Source organism: Tripterygium wilfordii, chromosome 7 (genome assembly GCF_013401445.1).
Source record: "Tripterygium wilfordii isolate XIE 37 chromosome 7, ASM1340144v1, whole genome shotgun sequence".
Lineage (NCBI taxonomy): Eukaryota > Viridiplantae > Streptophyta > Magnoliopsida > Celastrales > Celastraceae > Tripterygium > Tripterygium wilfordii.
The window spans coordinates 7,553,401-7,579,606 of NC_052238.1; the positions used below are offsets into that span (position 1 = coordinate 7,553,401).

Consider the following 26,206-nt stretch of genomic DNA (forward strand, 5'->3'; position numbering starts at 1 on the left):
CTCCATCATTGAATGTCCAATTTGTACTATAATGATGGCGATACATGGAATGATGTCAAATGATTTTGACAAATCATGTGGTGGGCTTTCAAATGATAATCAATAATTTGATCAAGATGGTAGTGGACAAAAGCATATGGGCTCTTCATGAAATGAGCTAGCAAATGTTGAACATTGGTTGGTATGAATTGAGCCTGAAAATATAAAAATAAATACAAAGTGAGTGAAAATGATATTTGCATTTTAGTGGTGTAATAATCACTTTAAGCCCTAATTATGTGACAAATGCCTTAATAATTCATTATTAAAAGTGTATATTTTTGGCACTTATCAGTTATCACGTACCCTAAGATATGCAAATGCATCATTTAGAAACTAGTTTAGACCACCATCATATTCCAATGAGTTTCTATGTAAATGAATCCAATCCTTATCCATTCTGAAAAATAAACAATTTAAGCATGAAACAGATCAGTCAATTAAAATATTATTCAAAAGTTACTCTCCAGCACTTATCAGTGTAAAATATTCAAAATTTTCAATAAAAAGCTTAGTACTTATTTAAATGAAGGCTAATATTCCGTAGAAGATATCATGAGATGACCAAAATAGAAGAAAACCAGCCTTCTAAAAAGAAAGAGATGGTTAATATTTTTATGATGATAGAAAAGAAATAAAAGAATAAAAAAGCTCCTTTCAATATTTAGGGTGTATAAAATTTAAATATTTGTCTAAATTTCAATATTTGTCTAAATTTTTGAGTAAATCAGAAAAAAAAAGCTAATGATGACAAGCTGATAACCACCATTCCTTCTAATACACCAAAAAAAAAAAAAAACAACGAATGAAGGCATGAAACCTTACCAACGATCTCAAAAGCTGATTATGACAACCAAAAACAAAACAATTAATAGGATTTGGCTTAGCCAAAAAACAGACGGAAATGGACTAAAAACTTGAAAAACTATTAGGATTGGGCTTCAAAGAGAATTTTTATGTGTACACCATCAAGCTATTAATTTTATACCATTTACTCCAACCTTATAAGTTTACATTAAAATTTTATAAGTTTACACTCAAAATTTAAAGAATGGATCAAAATGTCATTTACTTGTAAAATATTAGAGAGGAAGTTGTTAAGTTTACACACATGATAAACAAAACCACAACATTTACCGAGTTCAGGAATATCCAGACAACACATCCATTCGTTTCAACCTGCACCTCTCTCGAGTCCTCAATCTAACATTCCGGCCACGGAGCACATAATTAGATGAAGACGATGACTGTGACTTGCATGCGTTAGACAATGCTAGGGAAGACGTGTCTCCCAGTCCAAGAAGACGCAGGCAGGCGTCTATTGTGCCCAAGGACTGAAGAGAATCAGTCATGAGAGGCATCAGCAAATCTCTGGTACATAGCAGGAACTTGACACCTTCTGAATTTATCTTTCAGATTCTGCCTTGCTACCCCAGTTGATGTTGTCAGCATTGATTTTTCCAAGAATGCTAGGAAACTTCCTTGTGATTGCAATGCTGACTGGAAATCGATCATGGTAAAAGTGACTCATAAGCTTGGAGGAAGTGCTAAAGCTGTAAAAGATTTGCTCCAGGATGTATTTAGAATGCTTTCAGCTTATTACAGTACTGTAATCGAAGACAAGTTTGGATCTTTTCTCTTATTTAACTTCCAAGCATAAAAAACTGTCATCCTTTCCATCTTGTAAGTTCTAATTTTTTCCCTTTAGAGAATTATTGTGTAGATTTAGTATTTTTAATTCAATATGTTAATATATATTAATTTTTTATTTTTAATAAAAAAGTTTATATGTCATGCTAAATATGAATATATATATATGTAAAAAAATTTTTTAAAAAAATTATGTAAATTTAATAATTTGATGGTGTGCAAATAAAATTTCTCGGCTTCAAAACAACAAACAAACACAATAAATTAATGCTAAATATGTGTCTAAACCATCCCTCAATAATACATATAAAATTGAATTCTCCCATTGCTTTCATCTCTATTGCATGGTGACAATTACAAATAAAACAACAATTGCCCATCGATCAAATTTTCTCAGCCACATTTTCCTTGATAGTTGATACCATCCCATCTTCACCTTCTCCTCCATTTAAAATCTGTAGTGCAGGATTTTTCCTAGCCCGAGGCTCTTAGCACTACGGACCGTCCCGATCAAGTTTAAGGTATATTCCGCTTTGGGTCTGGGCCTCTATGGTGAGTGGTAAGTTGGGTATTTACTTTTTCATTACCAAGAAGTCACGGGTTCTAGAGGAGAAGGTGTGGATATTATCCTGAAATAATTCCATAAGGGTCCAAACCCGAAACAGATGATACCTCAAGCTTGGTCGGGGACAATCCATAGTGCTCAAAGTCTCGGGCTAGAAAAACACCACAAAATCTATATCCAAATTCACTATGCCAAAACATTACTTCTTCAGCATTGTTTCAACCACTTTTGCTATTTTGTACCATACAGTCTTTAAACCTAAAGAACCTGAAATTAGCACGCAATCAACCACTCTTGAGAATTTCAGTTTGATGGGGTTTCCATCCATAGACTTCAATGCCACTTTGGGGAAAGTTTGTGGATTTACCTCAATTGCAAGGTAGTCGGAAAGTAATAAAACGGTGAGATCGGTATCAAACCACAAGAAAGCTAGTCCAATTTTGATGGATGAATACAAATAATTAACTAAGGAGTTAAATGTAAAGAATAATGAATAAGATGCAAAAATAAAATAAAATAAAATAAAAGGGACCGAATGACTCGGTAAGCATGTGAACAAGTATCAATCTAAAGCAAGGATAAAGAAAACAATTAAGTAAAAGCTCTAACATCTAATCCGTCCGGATGGATATTCAATTCTCATGCTCAAGGTATTATTACAAACAAAAACAGCCATGTACAATGAAATAATTGTGTGATATCATTAATAATACATATGCAATATAAATTGGGCATAAAGACTTCCACTCGAACATGAAGGCCATTGGGCCTCTTGGTCTACAATGAATGCAAATGGGTAGTCACCCAATCTTATAGATTAATATTCTTCATTGGGGCTCGGTTTTGCTATCACCTTAGTTTCACACTCAAAGATTAATTAATCATAACTCTGCCACATCCATTCCATGAATTCCACACAAACCAATTTCAACACACATAATTAGTGGCTATGCAATTAACTCAAGTAATTGGATAAATCATGCATTGGGCATTCAAGACTTTAATTCAAGCGTCTAAATTGGATTCTTGGATTTATGATGAATACTTAGCGCAAAACATACCAAGTTTTATGAATTAATGTCCCACAAGCCCTTGTATAGTCATTGAACCCGATTCACACACCGAATCAAGAAAACACAACATAGCATATCCATTCATATGTACCCAACATATAACTATCACAGAATTGCAAGAGAGAAATCGAAGCTACAATTTTATACACATACCTTGAGCAATCGAAAATTGCATCCACCCTTTGGGATTAGAAACTAGAGGAGAGAACTAGCCACTCATGAAAATAATGATAAACATCTAGTTTATTGTTATCTAAATCAGTGTTTACATAAAATTCAAGAGGGGAACTAAGAAAAATAAAGAAATCTAGAGAGATAAACTAATCTAAATCTACTCCTACAACTATGGAGGCTTCAAGAATGGAATGAGAGGCAACCCGGCCTTAGATTAGGGTTTTAACCCTTTTCTCAAAAATATCTATCTACCCTTATAAACTCGTTTCCCATTGATTATAATCATTAAATGTCAAAGAACCCTCTTAAAAATTGTCTTCAGAAGTGTAGAGTTGGACACCTGTGATGAAAACCCACACCGGCCCATAAGGCCCAAGGTAGAACTACAACCTAGAAAACCGGCTTACTAGGTGAGGGTACCTTGGATCCTTATAAACTAGAGTTGGTAGCCCTATTTTTTTGATGTGGGATACTCATTAAACCACCCCCCTTGGACAGCCGACGTCTACGGTAGTCGGCTACGCTTGCCTGGCGGCTCCGCTCGCCCTTCAGACGACAGCCCTTTCCCGGACGGCAGTCCTCTCCGCACACGCGACTCTCTCAATGAAAACACCAATAATGAATACCCACCCTGGCCCATAAGGTCCAAGGTAGAACTACAACCCAGAAAACAGGCTTACCAGGTGAGGGTGCCTTGGATCCTTATAAACTAGAGTTGGTACCCCTATTTTTTCGATGTGGGATACTCATTAACCTATCCACACCTTAGGCATCTTTCCTGACATATGTGCCTTGGACATGGAATTGCTCTAACTGTCTAGACACCTTGGATAGGTGTCTAGGCAGAAGGTGAGGGATGGTGTCCAGACATCTTACTTGCTGTTTTGTATTCTAGAAATGTAGGGCTATCCGGACAAAAGGTTCTCTAAAGGCAATAATTATTTGGCGTAATACAAATACTAATACTTAACTTATGTATACAATTCTTCAAACCTGAAATTGAGAGAATGTGAATTTTTTTTGTGAAGCCACACAAGCAATTTTGGTTTGTGTACACCTGCCACGTGGCAACTTGTAAAAAAATTTATATACTATATTCCTTTTTTTTCTTTATCATAAATGGTCTCAATTGAATGGGTGTTGTCAATTTCATTCACTGCGCGCATTGATGGAGAATGACATGGTCATCATGTATCTTATTGTCGGAGTATAATTAAATTAAGGAACGAGTATATGCTGCGTGATGAAATAGTGGATGTATGTCAGATTTTAATAGCCATTCATTGCACGTAGACGTTGTGTCTACATCTGGTTTTGGCCTAAGTTAATATATTGATTAAATAATATTTCAAGAAGAGATTGAGATTGAACAAAACATTCATTAGTCGTATTCAGTTCAACATAAAAGCTTACAAGAAGCAAGCTGAAGAGAGAGTAATATACAGAGCATTGAAACAGATGACCAACGGTCATCTGTGTTTGAAAGTCAAAAAGAATACAATAAAATAATAGTCCAATGAAGAAACGGTAATAAGATAAACAGAAGGGACGACGCCGTGGCCGAGTAACACACTTGGGCTTCATGATTGATAGAAATGAATGGGCTGGGTACCAAGACAGCATGGGCTGGACCATGGTCTAACACCCCCCTTCAAGCTCGACATAAGTTTCAATGATGTTGAGCTTGGACAGAAGATGGTTAAGCTGATTTACAGATAAAGGTTTGGTCAGCAAATCTGCAGGTTGTTGAGTTGTCTGAATATGGTGAAGATGAATGAGTTGTTTCTCAACTTTCTCTCTCACAAAATGACAGTCAATCTCGATGTGCTTGGTCCGCTCATGGAAGACTGGATTGGTCGCAATATGTATGGCAGCTCTGCTATCACAAAACAAAGGAACAGGTTTCACCATGTGAATCTTCATCTCATGAAGAAGAGCATTTATCCATACAAGTTCGCTTGTGACAGAAGCAAGGGCCCTATACTCAGCTTCAGCAGAGGACCTTGATACAGTATGTTGTTTCTTTGATTTCCATGCTACCAGAGAGCTTCCAAGCATGATTGAATAACCAGTAGTTGATCTTCTACTATCTGGACATGCTGCCCAGTCAGAGTCACAGTAAGCCTGCACTTGAAACGGAGTATTAGCAGGATAGAATAAAGCTCTATTCGATGTACCCTTTAGATACCTGAGAACTCTATGTGCAGCCTTGAGGTGTTGGTCTGTGGGAAGTCTCATAAATTGACTGAGAAGATGAACTGTATAGGATATATCTGGTCGAGTCAATGTTAAATACATTAACTTACCAATCAACCGCCTATAAACCATGGGATCTTGTAAGACATCACCCTGATTCACAGACAGTTTTACATTTGTGTCCATAGGAGAATTGACGATGCTGCAATCTTGAAAGTTAGAATCAGATAAAAGATCAGTTATATATTTCTTTTGACAAACTATCATCCCTTTAATAGATCTGTTTACTTCCAGACCAAGAAAGTATTTGAGGTCACCTAAGTCTTTGGTTTTAAAACAGTTTCCTATGTGCTTCTTTACTTCTTCAACGAGTTTTAGATTATCACCCCCAATACACATATAATCTACATACAATAACAGTAATATCTTAGAACCATTTCTTGTATAAACAAATAATGAGTAATCACATTTAGATTGTTTAAATCCAAAATTAAGGAGAGCTTCCTTGCATTTGATGTTTCATTGCCTAGATGCTTGTTTAAGACCATATAATGATTTATTCAGCTTACATACATAACCTGTTTTATGGCTTTCATATCCTGGTGGCATTCTCATGTAAACATCCTCATGAAGATCACCATTTAAGAAGGCATTATGAACATTCAAGTGGTGAACTATCCAATTGTTACAAGAGGCTAAAGCTAAAAAAATCCTAACTGTCACCATTTTAACTACAGGTGCAAAGGTTTCTTGATAATCAAAACCTAATGTTTGACTATATCCTTGTGCCACAAGCCTAGCTTTATGTCTTTCTATTGAGCCATCTGGATTATATTTAATTTTATATATCCATTTTGATCCTATTGCCTTTCTATCTTTTGGCAGAGGAACTAAAGTCCAAGTGTTATTCTCATTCAAAGCTGAAATTTCATTGTTCATTGCCTCAACCCAGTGACTAGATCTAGAAGCCTCCAAGTAGTTTTTAGGTTCTCTATGAGTAATGATGGATGCCAAAAAATGTTTATAAGAAACAACATCATGATTAATAACAGCACAAGGTTTATGCAAGTAGGAATTCGTTTCTGGGATGTGGTTAAGCACAACATTACAATCATAGTCATTCAAGTATGTAGGGGATTTCCTATTCCTTTTGTTTGTTCCAAATGGATTGATTTCATTTACCTTATCCTTTTGAACACCATCAGTATTCTTAATACTATGCAGATTTTCATGCCTTTGGTCATTTCTGTTTAGATCATCAATCTCTTTATCCTTAAAATGGTAGTTTTCTTCATGGAATATCACATCCCTAGACACAAATATTTCATTTGTTTCTAAGTCAAGTAATCTGTATCCCTTCACATTGCTAGGATATCCCAAAAATATGCATCTTCTAGCTTTATTACTAAATTTTGAATCCTGGTGTTTCAAAATTTTAGCAAAGCTTAGGCATCCAAAAACTTTCATCATGTTATAATCTGAATCCTGATTATACAATATGCTATAGGGAGTTTTCTTATCTATGTTTCTAGAAGGCAATCTATTGATCAAAAACACTGCTGTCATCACACAGTAAGACCAATACTGTTCAGGTATACCAGATTGTATTCTTATGGCCCTACTAACATTTAAAATGTGTTGGTGTTTCCTTTCCACCACTCCATTTTGTTGAGGAGTATATGGACAAGTCTTTTGATGAATGATTCCTTCCTTATTATAATAATCATGCATGTTGAACTCCAAGCCATTATCAGTTCTAATTGTTTTTATCCTTTTATTGAACTGATTTTTAACATAATTATGAAAATTCTCAATGTGAGTTCTAACTTCAGATTTTGCTTTCATCAATAGAATCCATGTAGCTCTTGAGAAATCATCCACAATGGTCATAAAATACTTAAAACCCTCAACTAAGGTGATACTATTTGGACCCCATATGTCCACATGTATAAGATCAAAAACACTTATACTTCTAGTTTGACTAAGTGAAAAAGACATTCTCTTCATCTTTGCCATAATACAAACTGAATAGTTTTCACAATTTTCAACAAAACCATCTCCAATCATTCTTAATATTCTAGTGGATGGGTGGCCTAATCTCTCATGCCAAAGCTGTTTCTTCTGTACTGCACTAACAACTCCCAAAAGCTTCTTTTCTGGCTTTAAATCTTCAAGTAGATAATATAACTCATTAAGCATTATTCCCATCCCATCCTTCCTCAATGTGATGATATCCTGCAATTCACATGTGTTTTCATCGAATATCAGTCTACATGGTTTATTCTTAACTAGTTTACTTGCTGATATAAGATTAAAGTTAAAATCCTTAACATAGAGAACTCCAGTCAACATAATGTTATTTCTTAATTTTACTTCTCCTATGTAACTGATTTCATGCTTTCTGCCATTAGGCAATGTTACGTATGCATCATGCAGTCTCCTACATGTATGAAAATAGCTAAGCATACAAATAATGTGATCAGAGGCACCCGTGTCTATAATCCAATTGCATTTTAGAAAATTGTTACCTCCAACCGCAGAAACTGATGCAGTATGAGTTGCGCACCATTTGTTCCTGTCATGTTAGCTTTCACATATGCAAGGAGTTGTTGACATTCTTCACCTGACAGATTCATGCCCGAGCTTTGAGCATTCTGTCCAGAGAATTCAACTTGGTTAACATTTGAAGCATTCCTCTTCTCAGTGAAATTTGAAGAGTTCTGCCCTTGCCTCTTGTTTGGGAAATCGCTGTCAGCCGGAAAACCAACTAGTTTGAAACACTTATCAATTGTATGGTTGGTCTTCTTACAATATTTGCAGAACAACTTCTCTTTATCATTTTGAGACCTTTTGTTGCCTTTGAAGTCTTTAGTGGGATTGTAGGAGTTTCTGTTTGTGACTTGCATCACCAAGTTTCTTGCAGACTGGTTTCTTTAGGATTTGAAGTTTGCTTCTTGGAATCTAGAATGACAGTAGCCTTCCTCTCAAGTTGGCTGATTTGTGCAAAGGCTTTACTTACTTCAGGTAGCGGATCCATCAATAAAATTTGATTCGTGACATGATCAAAAGACTCGTTGAGCCCCATAAAAAATTGCATCAATTTTTCTTTATTTTTGTCTACCAGAGAGACCTTTCCTACTTCACAAACACATTTTCCACATTTGCAGCTTGGAATTTCTTTGTACTGGTAGAGCTCATCCCAGAGAGACTTGATCTTGGCATAATATTCAGTAACTGTTGAGTTGCCTTGCTTGATGTTCGAAATGGCTCTAGCCAATTCAAAATCCCTGGTGGGATTTCCAGAAGAGTATCTATTCTTCAGATCCTTCCACAGCTCACACGCTGAACTTGAAGTTGATACACTAGCTTGAATATCCGCTGTTAGACAGTTTGTGATCCATGTTTTGACCAGAGAATCACATTGCACCCAATCCTGATGAACAGGGTCGCTTTCTTGAGGAGTTTGCAGAGTCCCATTGACAAATCCCATCTTGTTTCTGGCCTTGAGGGCTGTTTCCATTTGATTGCTCCATAGATGAAAATTGCTTCCCGTTAACGTCAATGAGATCAGGTTGGAAGAAAAATCTGAGTGGGTAAGGTAATATGGATTTCTAAAAGGATTTTGAACCTGAGTCATTGCTGGGAAAGAAGAAATACCCACGTTTGGCATAGTGGAAATACCCACATTTGGCAAAGTGGAAATGTTTGAAGGTGAAGGATTAGAATTACGATTTTCCAATACCTTGAATTTGTTGTGAGCCATCAAAGCTCCGATACCAAGTAATATTTCAAGAAGAGATTGAGATTGAACAAAACATTCATTAGTCGTATTCAGTTCAACATAAAAGCTTACAAGAAGCAAGCTGAAGAGAGAGTAATATACAGAGCATTGAAACAGATGACCAACGGTCATCTGTGTTTGAAAGTCAAAAAGAATACAATAAAATAATAGTCCAATCAAGAAACGGTTATAAGATAAACAGAAGGGACGACACCGTGGCCGAGTAACACACTTGGGCTTCATGATTGATAGAAATGAATGGGCTAGGTACCAAGACAGCATGGGCTGGACCATGGTCTAACGTCTATGAATACAATTCCCTTTCATGTGAATGTTTATTCAAATAATTTACAAAACAAATATTAATTGCGCAAACAGTGAAGAAGGTTTGCTCTACGTACGACTTATAAATACCCTCAACCATCAGTCTGTTATCCCTTGGGGATCGTCCATGGTCCTTGCAAACTGCTAGAACATCAGTCAAATGCGAAGTTGAGTTGTTACGTGCTTGCGACATTGATCGAGTGACGGGGCTTATCTCTGGAACTTGGATCCCGTTTTGCAGTAGTGTTCTTGGTGAGTGAATTTGTAATGGTTTAATTCGAGGAAAACCAACCCTCCCAAAGATTTAGGGTCTTGCAATAATGCATGCCCTTTTCATTGATTTCCTATCAGATTACATACAAACAAAGAGATGAGATTAGTTGCCTCCCTACATATGACCACTATTCCCTCAAACTAGGGAGACTATGCTGCAACCTATTCCAGACGTGGGACACATACAATTAAATAAGGAAAAAGAGGAGATACCTGCAGCAGTATTGATTCTCTCTTGAAGAATACACTTTCATTTAACGTGAACTACAGTATTGATTCCAGTTAAAGAAACATCAACAAGATATATTGTTGGCCAGCGATCCGTAATTCCTCCCGAGTGCAGTATGCATCCAACAAAGCATCTGCTGAGTTGTGAGCCAAGGCAATTTGGGTATTCCTTGATGGCTAAGAATTCAACTAATGGGCTTTATTATGAAACCATGATTGCACTAAGTGGTATTCTATATATTATTAGATAATGATAATATTAGTGATTATTCAAACTTTTATAGGATTGTGGCACTTAATTAACATTGGATGCGTATGTCATAAAATTGTATTAACTAAATTTTATACTAACATTGGACAAAAAGCAAATCAAATTGAAATTGTCACCAATTTTCCACACCTGAATCGACGTTTAAAACTGTGCATGTAGATAACAAAAAGTTTCTCATTATCAACGTTAAAAAGCTCTAGAACAGAGGTATGGTCTTGTGAATTTTCTCTTAAATATTTCTATATCTAATGAAATCTCTCAAATTGAACATGTGGGTTTGACAATTCTGTATATATATAGCATGAGTGAGTGTATGTAATTGTTAATCGTTGGGCGATTTCTAATTAGAATATGATTGAAATAAAAATTGGCACAACAAATCTATTTCTAGGGTTATAAAACGATAATATCGTGATTATGCCATGGACTTTGGAAATCCGACTGTGGAAAGATGAAGCGCATTTATAGCAGCCACAAAAAGGATAGAGATTAGAGCCACCGACGAGGTTCTACCGGGAATATTCTACCCTTTTAGTGGTAAGTGCGTTTCAACGGTGGCCAACCGAATTTAATTCCCCCAGAATATTCTCTTATACTTATTTCATGAAAGGCCAACTAAATATTTTATTCTCCCAGAATATTCTCTTCTACTCATATATTCTTATACGTGTCACTATCTGCAGTGACAACGTGTTTTAAGCCAAATTGTGGGGGAATTAAAGGGACTTTAAGATGGTTTGGTTGCCTTCCACTAATAACGAAACTACGTTCACGTGATATTCCTTTGGGCATCTTTAAGAATCCGTTTTTGCAACTGGGACTCTTCTCCTACACGAAAACCCTCTTCTATCTCCTATAAATACACAACATTCAACCATTGTCTGATATTATAAGCCAAGAATTGTGCTTAATCAATTATCTTGGTGTTAATTTGTGGTGCCATGGCCGGAATTGTGGTGGTGTTCGACTTTGACAAGACGATTATCGACTGCGACAGCGACAATTGGGTGGTTGACGGGCTGGGTGCCACCGATTTGTTCAATGAGCTCCTCCCCACCATGCCCTGGAACACTCTCATGGTTAGTTACTTCTCCAGTTAATGATATATAATTAACACCATTTATGTAAGTTTCTGATATCAATTGTGATTATATATATATATATATATATTTGCAGGACAGGATGATGAAGGAGCTTCATTCACAGGGCAAAACCATTGACGACATTGTGGAGGTTCTAAAACGGACTCCAATTCATCCCAGGATTATACCTGCTATCCAATCTGCTAAGGCTTTAGGGTATAAATTAAAAAATACATATATCCTTCAATTTTAATTAGTAAATGTTGTGTTCTTATTTTAATATATTTATGTGGAGATTATAAATAATTATAATAATTGTTAATTGCAGGTGTGATTTAAGGATAGTTAGCGATGCGAATTTATTCTTCATAAAGACAATTCTGGAGCATCATGGGCTCACAGATTCCTTCTCGGAGATTAACACAAACCCAGGCTTTGTTGATGAACAAGGGAGGCTGAGAATCTTCCCCTTCCATGATTTCACCAAGTCTTCTCATGGTTGCTCTCTTTGCCCTCCCAATATGTGCAAGGTACCCAATTTTATATTCATAAAAATACAACACACAGAATTACAGTATTATTTTTTATTTGGAGAAAAAAAAAATACAATTCGTAAATCTCCTCAACACGTGATTATCTATGCTATGCAGGAAGTTTGGAACATGTTCCAAATTTGTCTTTAGCCTCGGGGACCCCACTGAATGGTCCCAATTTTTTTGAAATCACATAATAAAAAATAAATTCTTGTAAACAACATTTCCACACGGGAGTTTTTATAATATTAGTATTTTTAAAACAAATAAGAACATTTAATATTAATTAGTAAACAATAGTTTAATGATTTTTTTTTCTTTGATTATGATTTGTAAAAACAGGGTGTGATTATTGAAAGGATTCAAGCTTCTTTAGCTGCCGAAGGAAAGAAGAAATTGATATATCTTGGCGATGGAGTTGGTGATTATTGTCCGAGTTTGAAGCTGACAGAGGGAGATTACATGATGCCAAGGAAGAATTTTCCTGTGTGGGATTTAATTTGCAGAAATCCAATGCTGATAAAGGCCAAAATTCACGAGTGGACCGACGGGGAAGACATGGAGCGAATTTTGATTCAGATTATCGAAACAATTTCTGCTGCTCAGATGTTCTCATCTTCTTCTGATTGCAAGCTGCAGACAATATCAATTGCTGCCTTCCCTCAACCACTCTCGGTTCCTCACTAATTATATATTATATGTGGGGGTAATTTTAACAAATGGGGTCCGTTTTCTTGTTTCGTTTTATCTTTTGGTTTGTGAAAAGGAAAAGCATGTAAGTGCTTGATCATCCATTAATGTATAAGGATTTTGCTTGAATGATCATAAGAGTAGCAACTTCATTATGAAATGGTGAGTGACGGAATTGTACTTTAAAAAAAAAAAAAAAAGGTGATGGAATTCAACTTTATTTGGGTAATAGGAGAATTGGGATCGTTAAAAAGGATAAGTTTCGTGGTGATAAAAAATAGAAAAAAAAAATCATTTTATAAATATAAATAAATATTTTCACAAAGGAAAACGGTTCAACCATTTGGAGACCATAATCAGAAAAACTAGAACATAATCACAAAATGGTTCCTTAACTACTTTGAGAACCACATGTTCCAAATTAACAATGAAAGAGTTGTTCGCATTTTAGAATTCCAACGTATATATAATTATTCCATTGTGCCCTTTAAATGGGCAGGAGAAAATGTCTTCAATTGGGCCTAAAATTGGACCAAATGCAAGTGGGCCGATTTTCTTCATTATTCCTCATTTTGCAGATGCCAATAGTTTTCTGAGCTCTGACACAAATTAGGCAAATTTGGTGTCCGTGAGAAGTTTGTGAAGGCTAGTTTCCAACGCAATTGGAAACACCAAAATCACTGCTATGTACCAAAAGTTATGGTTGTCCGAATAGCAGTACGTCAACTAGTCCGTTGTAAGCCCATTTTGATCTTATTTACCTATATGCCTACAAATTCACAAGAAAAAGGCAAAGTAAGGGGGTAAAATATATAAATAAACGTATAATAGTTTATCATAATAGAGGAGTCCTCTTATAATATCTTAAAATGAAGTTTTAAAATGAGATCTTAATTTTTTAGGATTCATTTTTAGGGTTCAAACTATTTTTAAAAAATTTTAAAAATATATATTTATATTTTGATCGGTCTTACAAACCTAATGATATATTTTTTGTTCGAAACAAAAATCAAATGCAACCTGAAATGTATATGAAATGTGTTTTGTTTTATATCCAACGATCCATAATTACCATACATTTTTCATATTAAATTTGATTTTTGTTTCAAACAAAAAAAATATCTTTGGGTTAGAATGACCGATCCAAATACAAATATATTTTTTAAAAAATATTTTGAACCCTAAAGTCAGGATCTCATTTTAAGACCTCATTTTGGAATCTCATAAGAGAATTCTTTTATCATAATAATACATATATACATGTGATATATGGACTTATCATCTACTTTGGGAGTCGGGAGATGAATGTTTTTTAACACGGACCCGTCCATAAGGACATGTGAGTGCCACTTTAATTTGCACCCAAAGAGGATCCATTGCGCATATGATATATATCTAACAGGAGCGAGTCGTGCGACACACCCTTGTCTCCCCCCTGATCGGGCTACCCGTGATTCCTCCTCTTATCCTACTTGATAATGTTAAGTAATACAAAAAATAAGAGAGAGAATATTTCATTTGAAGTAGAGGATAAGACTCCGTATAGTATAAAATTATCTTTTAATGAAATTATCAAGTGATTGGTTTTTAAAAAAACTTAGGATAATACAACTTTATACAAAATAAAGTTCTTTTACAGGGCAGGCTGTATAAAATTAAAACGCCTCCAACATGCTTTAAATTTATACGGAGTGCTTAGGATAAGAGGTAATACGTCAAATGACAAAAAACACCCTCCTTAAAAAACAAACCTTAACTACTTGTCACTTTATATAATGAGTGTTTAGGATAAGAGGTAATACGTCAAATGACAAAAAACACCTTCTTTAAAAAATAAACCTTAACCACTTGTCACTTTATATAATGCCTGTACTCTAAAATTAAAACTCTAGCCACAAAAACCTAACCATTTTTTATTCTTAAATTTCCATAGAAAAACCTAAGTGTGAAATGATTAAAAATTAGTAATTATTTTAGTTGGGGGCAGTTCAGACATATTACCACGTATCTTATACTATAATTTATGTAAAAACAAACCAAACAATGTATTGTTTAAGAATTATACTATATCAACAAGAGTTGGCTTGGTTGGCAATCGGTTGGGTTAGGCATATGTGTGTCCAAGGTTCGATTCCTACCGTAAGCATAATTCTCTGAGGTATTTCAAAAAAAAAAAAGAATTATACTATACAAGCCTAATACCAGAAATTTTTCAAACCCAGCCTGGGATAGGCCCGAAACCCGGCAAGGGCCAAACAGGGACTGAAAGCTGATCTAGGAATGACTTGGGATAGAAGCTTGGCCCGGGATCAATGTCTGGCCTAGGACTAACCAAGGCCCGATACTAGGCCTAGGTCAACTAGATATCGAAACCCAACCAAGGATTGACCCGATCATGAAGCCCAGCCCGAGACTGACCTGGGCAAAGTGACCCAAGCCTGAAGCCTGGCCTGAGCTGACCCGGGACAAAAACCTAGCCCAAGACTGACCCGGGTAGACTCGGGCTAGAAAAGCGACCCAAACCTGAAGCTCGACCCATCTCAATTTCCAAGAGAGCCAATGGAGTCTTTCCTTAACAAGTTCAAAGAATTAAGACTTCGATGTAACACAGAAATACCAGAAGAAAAAGTGATAGCACTGGCGATAAAGGGCATGCTCATCCAATTCAGAAAGAAATTTGATGGTTTAGACTTTCATGATTTCTCTCATCTAATTGCCAAGGCTGTCCGCCGTGAAAGAGTCTTTAAAGAGGAGCAAGACATAATCAACTTATCCAAATAAACCTACTACAAAGACTCCAATTACATGGTGGCAATGTCGCAGATGAACCAATTCAAGACGTTGCTATGGTGAAGATTCTGAGCAAGAAATCCTACATCTACAAAGACAACGTCAAGTTACCTCCATGGCATAGAATTCCTCGTCTAGATGAAATCCAAAAGAAGGCCTATTGTAAGTACCAAACCGGTATCTCATCAATATTTTATTAAATCGTACTGATGACCCATTTGGTTTTCAGTCGAACCGGCTAGTCTAACTGGTATTTTAAAATTATGGTTTCTTCTGGCAATATTTGGGTAAAGGTCCAACACCCAAAGGAAAAGCCCGTACTCATCAAGACTCAAAAGAGAAAGTTATAAAGGAAGTGATAGAAAGAGCAGAATGCTACTAAGCATCCCCAACAACCACTTAGAAGGTTTGTCCATATCCCATATGGCAATCCATTGAAGAAGGTGTGTAGTTCGTTGTTGGTGACTTCCTATCCTTCGCCTTGGGTGAGATCAATTTTCTGTCTCTTTTTAGGCAAGCAGCACAATCTCCAAAAGATAATGCTCATGTTCAATAGAGGAGTTCATACCAATAGGAAACTCATAAGATAGACACTATTTACTAAAAGAAGATAACATTCATGAAGTGTCAGACTATTATGCAGCAGGAATAGGGCTTGGAGGGCAAGAATGGACACTCTTTTGCAATCCAGAGGTATTCCAAAGACCTCTATTGCAATATGACTTATGTTCTACCTAGAGATATAGGAAATGTTGAAGCTATTCCAGTAGCAAGTTTATTCATCATGGATCAACTAGTTGTTGCTACTATCTTTCAGGCCATATGGATGGAATGCTAGTTAATAGGCTCCAAGTGGACAATGTATCAACTGTCACGCCCCAATCCGAGTAGCGTGGAGAAAAGGACAACATAAACGAACACCTCATGTGCTACGTCACAAGTCATTATGATCTCACTAAAATGTAATACCCCGTCCCAAAATAAAAAATAATAATAAAGATTAGTATAAAAAAATGGTCAAAGGACTTAAATGGAATTCAAATATAAATCTGTTTGGTCAAAAACATAAAGAACAAATAAGTTAAAGAATTAAAAACAAACAAAAAAGAATTTTTTTTTTTAAAAAAAAACTTATTCTTCACAGTCACCCGATTCAACTGTCAATAATCAATGAGTTGTTTGATCAGTTGAGAGGACCATGACACTTTTCAAAGATTGGTTTGCGATCGGGCTATCATCAGTTGAGGATTCAGGAGGAGGATGTTTCAAAAACAACATTTAGGACTCGATATGGGCAATATGAATTCTTGGTGATGTCATTTGGGCTCACAAATGCCCCGACAACGTTTATGGACTTGATCCAGCGGATTCTTCACCCATTTATGGATTGTTTTGTGATTGTATTCATAAATGACATTTTGATTTATTCGCCTACCATAGAAGAGCATGAGCAGCATTTAAGAATAGTATTGTATTGCAGACTTTGAAGGAGCATTAGTTGTATGCAAAACTGAGCAAGTGTGAATTCTAGGTGACAGAGGTGAAGTTCTTAGGCAATGTAATTACTCAAAAAGGAGTGACGGTTGACGCATCAAAAGTGGAGGCAGTATAGAAGTGGGAGCGACCTAAGAATGTTATGGAGATACGGAGTTTCTTGGGACTAGCTAGTTATTATAGGAGATTTATTCAAGTCTTCTCACGTGTTGCTTCATCTTTGACTCGCCTTATGCGGAAGAGAGTTCCATTTGTGTGGTCGGAGGAGTGTGAGGAGGAATTTTAGGAGTTGAAATGGAGACTCACATCTCCACCAGTCTTGGTTGTTCCGAAGAGAGATGTGGGATATCAAGTGTATTGTGATGCATCCTGAGTTGGGCTAGAATGTGTATTAATGTAGCGAGAGGGGGTGTAGAGTATGGCTCGAGATTGTTGAAGCCATATGAACATAATTATCTTGTGGCATGACCTTGAATTCTATTTGCATTGAAGCAGTGGAGATATTATTTGTACCGAGAGAGATTTAAGGTTTTCTCAGATCACAAGTGCCTCAAGTATCTCTTTACGCAAAAAGGAGTTGAATCAGAGGCAACAAAGGTGGATGGAGCACTTACATGACTATGATTCCCCATTGCATTACCATCTAGGGAAGGCGAATGTAGTTGCGGATGCCTTGAGTAGGAAAAACCAAGTTGCAAGTATGGTGGTGCGAGAGTGGGAGATGTTGGAGACGGTTTACAGTTTAGGGTTGGAGCTACAGGAGCAGGGTAGCCGGATGTACTTGGGAAGCATTGTTACTCGTCTTGTATCGATGCGGAGAGTAATAGATGCTCAAATTGGAGATGCTACATTTGACACATTTGAGAAGGAAAGTGGTTGGTCTAGAGGCACGAATGGAGGAGTGCAATTAGCGGGAAGATTGATAGTACCCGAGGATGAGGAGTTACGTGAGGAGATTTTGAGAGAGGCGTATCATTCAAGATTTGCTATGCACCTAGGAGGTATAAAGATGTATAGGGATTTACAGAGATAGTTTTGGTGGAGAGGTATGAAGGCTGATGTGACAAGGTATATTTTAGCCACTTCCGGTGGCAAAGTGGAAATGAGAACATATCACGATGGATTTTTTACGGCATTATCGAGATCTCCTCATAGGCATGATGCGATATGGGTGATTGTGGACATATTGATAAAATCGACACATTTTCTTTCTGTTAGCAAGAAGGACATGTTGGAGTCCTTGAGCCGATTATACATTTAAGAGATTGTGAGGTTGCATAGAGTGCCATTTTCTATAGTATCGGATCGAGATCCACGATTTACTAGTAGGTTCTGGGAGAGTTTTTAGGAGGCATTGGGAACAAAACTATGTTTCTCTACTGTGTTTCATCCAGAGAGTGATGGTCAGAGTGAGAGGACTATTCAGATATTGGAGGACATGCTTCGGCCATGCGTTATGGATTTCAAAGGTAGTTGGTAGTTGGGAGGATTATATGCCTTTGGTGGAGTTTGTATACAACAACTCCTACCAAAGTAGCATTGAAATGACGTCGTATGAAGCTTTGTATGGGAGACCTTGTAGATCACCATTGTGTTGGGCGGCGGTAGGAAAAACGACATTATTGGGTCCGGACTTGGTGAAAGAAACGCAAGAGAAGGTGAAGGGGATACGAAAGCGTTTACTTATGGCTCAAAGTAGGCAAAAGTCATATACCGACCGAAGAAGAAGACCATTGAAGTTTGTGGTGGGTGATAAGGTGTTCTTGAAGGTGAGTCCGCGTAGGGGAATTCAGAGGTTTAGCAAGCAAGGGAAGCTAGTTCTGTGGTATATTGGATCGTTTGAGATTTTAGAGTGGATTGGACCGATGGCATATCGGTTGGCTCTTCCGTCACGATTGTCCAAGGTTCATAATGTGTTTCATGTGTCGGTGTTGAGGACATATGAACGGGACCCATTACATGTGTTGGATTGGTCTACTTTAGAGGTGGAAGAAGATGGGAGGTATATTTTACAACCATTGCGAATCTTGGATAGACGGGAAAAGGTTACGAGGTCGAGTGTAATTCCATTAGTAAGGGTGTTATGGTCGCATCACGAAACGAAGGAAGCGACGTGGGAGTTGGAGTCCAAGATGCGGGAAGAGTATCCTGACTTGTTCATATCCATGGGTACGTACGTAAATTTTAAGGGCGAAATATTTGTAAGGGGGAATGATGTAATACCCCATCCCAAAATGATAATAATAAGGATTAGTATAAAAAAATGGTCAAAGGACTTAAATGGAATTCAAATATAAATTTGTTTGGTCAAAAACATAAAGAACAAATAAGTTAAGGAATTAAAAAAAAAGAGAAGTAAATGGGTGAGGGTGCATCACGGCCCTCACCCGATGCTTAATTTTAAAAAGAAAAGTTCAAAACTTTTCTTCTTTGCTCCAATCATACACACAGCAGCTCTACTCCGGCGAAGCTCCGACCGGCAAGGGTTCTTGGAGAGTCTACACACATGCTTTAATTTCCTACAAGAAAAGAGAAGGGTTAAGGTAAATCTTTGAACCTAGGGTTGTGGGTTAGATGGGTTTCGGGGATTTAGATTCAATGAGAGTTTTCTTTGTTCAATAACTCAAAATTAGGTTCTAATCTTCTTATATTATTAGATTCAAGTGTGGTTCTTGAACCAATCCAAGAGGAGACATTGCCTTCTTGAGTTGGTGCTACTAACAAGTTTTAAGGTAAGGTTTATTGACTCAAATTGTTTTAATTAAGGTTGGGTTGGGATGAAAAATAATATTGTGATAGAATTTTAATTGTTTAACCTTGAAAAATTAAAGTAGAATATGAATATCTAGGAAATGGATTAGATTTTGGAGTATAGAATGTGGGACTTGAATGGGTTGGTGAATATGGAAACTTAATGGAGTTTATTTCATTGAATAGATTAGTGAATTGGCGTGGAGTATTCGTTGATTTCTTAGTGAGAATTGCGAGTTCACTCCGAGGTATGAATTTCTTACCCTTTTTATTTCGAAACATTTTTAAGCCATCAAATTGCTTGAATGATGGGCTTTGGTTTCCGCCTTGATTTAGTCCAAGGAGAAACAAGCCTTGATAGTTTATCATTAGTTTCGACCATCTCGCTAGCAGTTTAAGACTGACGTGATGAGATCATTGGTGTTCGTTTCTTGGTATTGGTTGGAAGCTAGAGAGAGAGAGAGAGGTAGCGCAGGTGAGATCATAATGACATGTGACATAGCATGTGAGGTGCTCCTTTGTGTTGTCCTTTTCTTCACGTTCCACGGATCAGGACATGACATCAGCAACAAATCTAATACCTCATTCTAGTATGCACAAAATTGGTAGGCAAGAGTCTGATTTGGTTTCCACAAATGCCACTATATTAGACGTTACAAGAGGTATATCTACAACTCAAGGGATTTTGGCCATAAACTTCACTATTGGCATCAATACCATGACTACTCTGTTCTTTGTGATAAACTCACGTTCTACACATAATCTCCTGCTAGAAAGAGACTGGATACACTCTTGTATGGCGGTTCCATCCTCTCTACATTAGTGTGTGGTGTTCTGAAATGATAATGACATAGAAGTGATTAGGTCATACAAGAACCATTCTTGGCATCAGCAAACTGTGTAGAAGCCAGGCTATATGATGAAGACATTGGAAATTTTAGAGTGACAGGCTTAGACAAACACATAAGATACAAATCGGTCACCTTAAATAAGGATTCTTCCTTGGAAATGGTAAAAACTATCTACACTTAGGTTTTTGGCTCTTTGATTACCAGAATTTGTAGGTTGATTACTCATATCATATATCAAGACCACTGATAGAAGTTGAGAAGGCACGGGCCTTAAAAGGCACTATACAGAAGATGACCTCTTATTTAGTAGAAAAATGTCTGGAGCGGACTCCCCTGTCAATTGACTTGTCGATATTGACATGTCTATCAATTTAAATACTAACGTGTATATTTCATATTTTCCTTGAGCTCTCGTTTTCCTTGTATATATCTGTTGATGTAAATTATCGACAATCGAATTGTGGAGAATGAATGGGCAAATATAAGACAAAACAGAGAGATTTTACGTGGTTCGGCTTTTAGCCTAGGTCCACGGTACAGAATGATATGGTATTTTATTTATCACTTGTGAATACTGTGCGAGTAAGAAATCCCAATCTGAATCCCCCTCCACCCTCCTAATGAACTCCTTTTATGCTTTTCTTGAGCATTTACCAGCAGTTGTGGCAGTTAGAGAAGTTCATAATAGTTTGGAGGAGTTTACGGTAGTTTGGAGAAGTTTGTAGTAGTTTGCAGCAGTTTACAATAGTTTCGGCTGTTACCATTTAACGAGGAACTGTCGTATCTTCGGCTTCGTCCCTTAGTTATTGGTTCGGCCTTATTTGCATCGGCTTCGTACTGCCTTGATAAGACCAAGTCCTTTTCGGATTGTAAGTTCTGGTCTGTTTTATGTTGTTGGGCTTCAAGGCCCTAGCCTCTGTTTGGCTTTTATTATTGTTGGGCTTCGGGGCCCTAGCATCTGTTGGGCTTTTATGTTGTTGTTGGGTTGAACGTGACCCATACAATTTGTTGAGGTTGACTTTGACCCCTACACTTTCCCCCCTATTTTTAAGTTTGATTTAAACTTAAAAATATTTTGCTTGGGGTTGCGTCTTCTTCAGAGCTCTTCGTCTCATCATCTCTGTTTGCAGTTTTTGCATTTTTTGACTGTTGAAGTATTTCTGCAATTGCAATTTCAGAGCAATGAGATTAACAATGAGAATATCTTTGTCAAAATAAAACATAAATACTTCATACATGGGAATAAATATGCAATGGTATAACTCTTAACGAGCCCAGACACGAATAACATCATTTATGATATTCATTGCATTCCCAACATGGCCTGCAAGATCTAAAAGAGATTCTTGTAATCGATAAACGTTTTAATTTCGAGAATGACCCCAAGCGTTATCGCGAACTCTGTTCAGCGCATCTCTGGCCGCTCGAAGCACATCCGTATAAGATTGGTTTCGTTCGTACTCGTTTTGCAGATTTCTTTCGGCTTCTTCAAGAAATCCTTTTAATCCTTCGATGGAGTTTTGAGGATTTTCTTTTTTACAGTTCTTCAGATACTACAAATATTTCAACGACTGAATCGTCTGGTTCGTCATTGTTTCGAGATGTGGAACCTTCTCCTTTGGCCTCTGCCTTTTTTGAAGATGAAGGGTCTTCGTTTCTTGCCCGTTTTGAAGGAATGAGATTCTCTTTCTCATCCAATGCTCTTTTTGCAGGAGTGGAGTCAGAAGAACTCATCTTGCTGAGTGCTTGAGAGATTTTTTGGAAGGAAACAGGAATGTCTTCTCCTTCCTATCGTCGTGCATTTAAGGATGAAAGGTTCACGTTCAAAGAAGCAGTTATTCCTAAAAAACATGGGGAAGCTAAACGGTTGCACAGTTTTTTAGAGACCATGGTGTCTTTTCATATTTCGAAATAAACAATTCAAATATCCCGCCTTTTATATTTGTTGGAAATGAAATGGAACTTCGTAGAAATTTTCTTGAAATAAAATTTGGAAAAAAGGAAAGTGGACAGGAATTTTATTCTAGGGTGTAAAGAACATTGTCTCTTCCATCTACAACAGATCCAAGTTGTACTGTGATCTCAGTGATTGCTTCGTGCAATTTATCTGGATCATGACTACTTGCTTGTCGGCCCCATGACATATATCGAACGCCTTGTATGGCATATTTTGAGACCATAAGTTGTCTTCTGTAGTCTTGAACTTTGTCAGTTGCTTTCTTAAGTCTCCTTTTGGTTTCCATCAGAGCTTTTTGTAGAGATTCGATGGTTTTCTGGTGATCGTCCTCGTATACATCTTCTCTTATAGGGGTAAGGTTGAATCTAGGATCATTTCCATCTTCATCTTCTTTAGAAGTAGAACCTTCATCGGTTCTAGATCTTTTCGCAGGTGGAGAGTTAGGAGTATCCATCCTTGAAGATTTCTTGGGGAAAATATTGGTTTCTACTGATTATTTCTTTTGAATATTTATACGAATGGAATATGAAGGAAGTTACCTTTTCCTTGGAAGTTGTGATAGATAATGGGGAGATGGACGGCTGCGACATTACTCCACGTCTTTTCTCGAGGAGTTGGAATGCCTTTTGGTTTGCTCGAGGGTTAATTGATCAGAATTGATATTTATTGGAGTTGAATTATTTTTGGAATTTTTGGGAAGCTTCGTCTTCCTCTAATAAAGCTTCGTCTTCCTCTAATAAAGCTTCGTCTTTTACCGGTGAGATTTTTGCTTCACCTAAAGGTTTCAACTTTTATAGAAATTGAATATTTGGAATGTAAAGAGGAGATTCTTGGTTTGTCTAAGAACTTTATCTTTGGCAGAGATAAACATGGAATAGTATTTATAAATAGTTAAAATTGCTCAAGCTTTTAAGGTATTGGCCATAAGGCATGATGCATTCTAACTAGATTATTCTTCATAAAAAGATTGATGTTTTGTAAAGCTTGTCGTAGCTTTTCAGGATCATCTTCCATAGCAGCATTTTCTGACATGTCTCGAGGCCGATAAAGTGACCTCCCAGCCAATTTGTAGGCTCGGGTAAGCTCTATTATCCTTCTTTCTGTTTCATGGAGATCTTTATCCAAATGTATCAGCAGATCTTACAGATCGGAGACGTGTTGATAAGGATCATACCCATCGGGGTATAGCTTCAACTGTTGAAATTCTTCTGCCACTTCAGATGGTCCTTCATCTGACTTGGTTGGTTTGGACATTACTTTTCGGTACTCAGGCTCGATAGGAAGCTTGGAGGAACTCATGACTGTAGAATTTTTTTGTTTTGGAAGTGGTGTTTCTTTGGGTTTTCTCCAGTATATTTATAGGAAAAAGAGCGCAACTTTAGAAGTTGAATCGTATTTCGATTCTAACTAGCCTTTTAGTGATATGATGTAGCGCCGCCATTTTCGCCACTTATTGAGAAGTTGCTTTTGATCGAACGGCTTTGATTAATTCGCGGAAGAACGATTTCTTAGGAGTTTTAACTTTTGAATTTTGAATTTACTATTTGGTCCTTGGGGGTTTTTTAATGGGTTTACTGTAACCACCCACTATCTTAAAACTTCCAAGACACGGTTCGACTTTCGATACGTTTCTTGACTTTTTCTTTTTCGAGTTTTCGATTTTGGCTTGGCTTGGTTCCTCTGAAGAATTCATCGATAGGTTTGAGCGAGAGGATGAAAGGGACGAATCTAATTTCAGTCCCTCAATCATTCCGAATGAAAGTCCGGCTGTTATAGATACTCAGGATGAGTTTCCTGAAGGTGATATACCAGAAAAAGAACTAGGAGATCAATCCACTAATCTTAGGGTTTCGTCTTACTCTGAATCTGAAGGAGTATCGGGTCAAAGGATGATTAGTTATCTAAGGTTAGCTTTTTACCAACTACTCGTTCAAAAAGTAAGGCTCAAAAAGTTTTGGAGGATGAGGTTATAGTAGACAAGGATCCTGATTCTGTGTTAACGGAAGAGGATTTAGATAATATTAGGGTTGAATTCAGAATTCCACAGGAAATAGAAATGCGAATTCCTGGTTCTAGTGAATTAGCTTCTTATGAATTTCCTGGATGGACTGTAGTATATGCTATAACATTAAGGTGTGAATTAAGGTTTCCTTTAGGGCCTTTAGTTAAGTCGGTGTTAAAAATTTTTGGAGTTGCCCGCTGTCAACTTATGCCTAATTCTTGGCGTATTTTGCTATCTCTAGAAGCTTTAAGTGCAAAATACAGTCTTACTTTTGGTCTTCACAAATTTCTTGCTGCTTACTCTTGGCAAGAAAACAAAAAGGATGTAGGTAGATATATGTCGTCGAAGAAGGATAAGGAAAATTTGATTGTTGGGACGACGTCCAGTGATCATAACTGGCAAAAGAGATATTTCTTGGTGAAAAAGGAAACTCTTTTGGAAGATGACGATGCTATTCCTAGTTCTTGGACAATTCAAGGTATAATTAATTAAGTTTTCCTTTACTTTTATTTAATTCCTTTATGAACATTTATCTTTTAATGGCAGGCAAATCTCCTAAGACAACTATTACTAAGGAGGCTCAGAGGAATTGTCAGTTATTTTTAAAGTCAGTTCCTCGTTCTGAAAGAGATTGGAAATTCGTTTCCTCAAAGTATCTTTTTGAAAGTAAGTTGATGAAATATTTACGATTTTGATTTTGTTTCTTATTTCTACTAATTCCTTTTCAATTTTTCACAGGACCCCATATGGCTCCAAGTGTAATCGTTCCTTTGAGTCTTAAGGAGATTGCTGAAAAGAAGAAAGTCCATAAAAGTTCTAAGGAGAAGAGGACGAAGAGAAAACATGAATCTATCTTGGGACTTCACAGTGAGTTAGGAACATTTGCTAAAGTAACTGAGACTTCTGAAGTTCTTGAGGGTGACATAGATGATGATTCCACACTTATAAGGAAAAAGAAAATCAGGGTATCATCTCCTTCTCCAGTAGGTGAAAGTGCGGGATTGAGCAAGGAGACCGATGACATCATTCAGGTTCCTGATGATGAAGTGAGAGAGGAAACCGGGAGAATAGAAGGAAAAGATCCAGTTCATCCAATTTCACCTCTGAGAGCTTTGCTTGAAAAAGAGTTGAGACTATCGGGTGTTGATCTTCCGTCTAGTCTTCCGACAAGGAGTTTTGAGATGTCGATCCCTAACATGCCTCTTTATTCGAGGCCTGCTGAGTTATTTCCTGATTTGCATAAATTGGCTTATCCCCTCGGTTTCACCCCTCCAAAATTGACTCTTGAAGACGCTTCTATTTACAGCATTTCTCATGCTTTTCAGGCATTTTCAAAACTTAATTTATTTATATTTCTATGTTAAATTAAAAGTAACCTTCATTTTCTTCTTTCAGGTTTTGTTAGTTCAACTTTACATTGATAAAGAAGTCAAAAAGTTGAGTGAGGAAGTAAAGAGTCTTCGTCTTTCTAGCGGACTACTG

At 36.9% G+C, this 26,206-nt stretch overlaps 1 protein-coding gene across 1 annotated transcript; it reads left to right on the forward strand.

The window, feature by feature from the left end:
• Positions 1-11,354: 11,354 nt before the first annotated feature.
• Positions 11,355-13,039, forward strand: LOC120001702 (inorganic pyrophosphatase 1-like). Its single transcript, XM_038850126.1, has 4 exons — positions 11,355-11,653; positions 11,751-11,872; positions 11,985-12,186; positions 12,532-13,039. Exons 1-4 carry the CDS (start codon positions 11,516-11,518, stop codon positions 12,874-12,876), a joined length of 807 nt encoding a protein of 268 aa, XP_038706054.1. The 5' UTR covers positions 11,355-11,515; the 3' UTR covers positions 12,877-13,039.
• Positions 13,040-26,206: the final 13,167 nt, after the last annotated feature.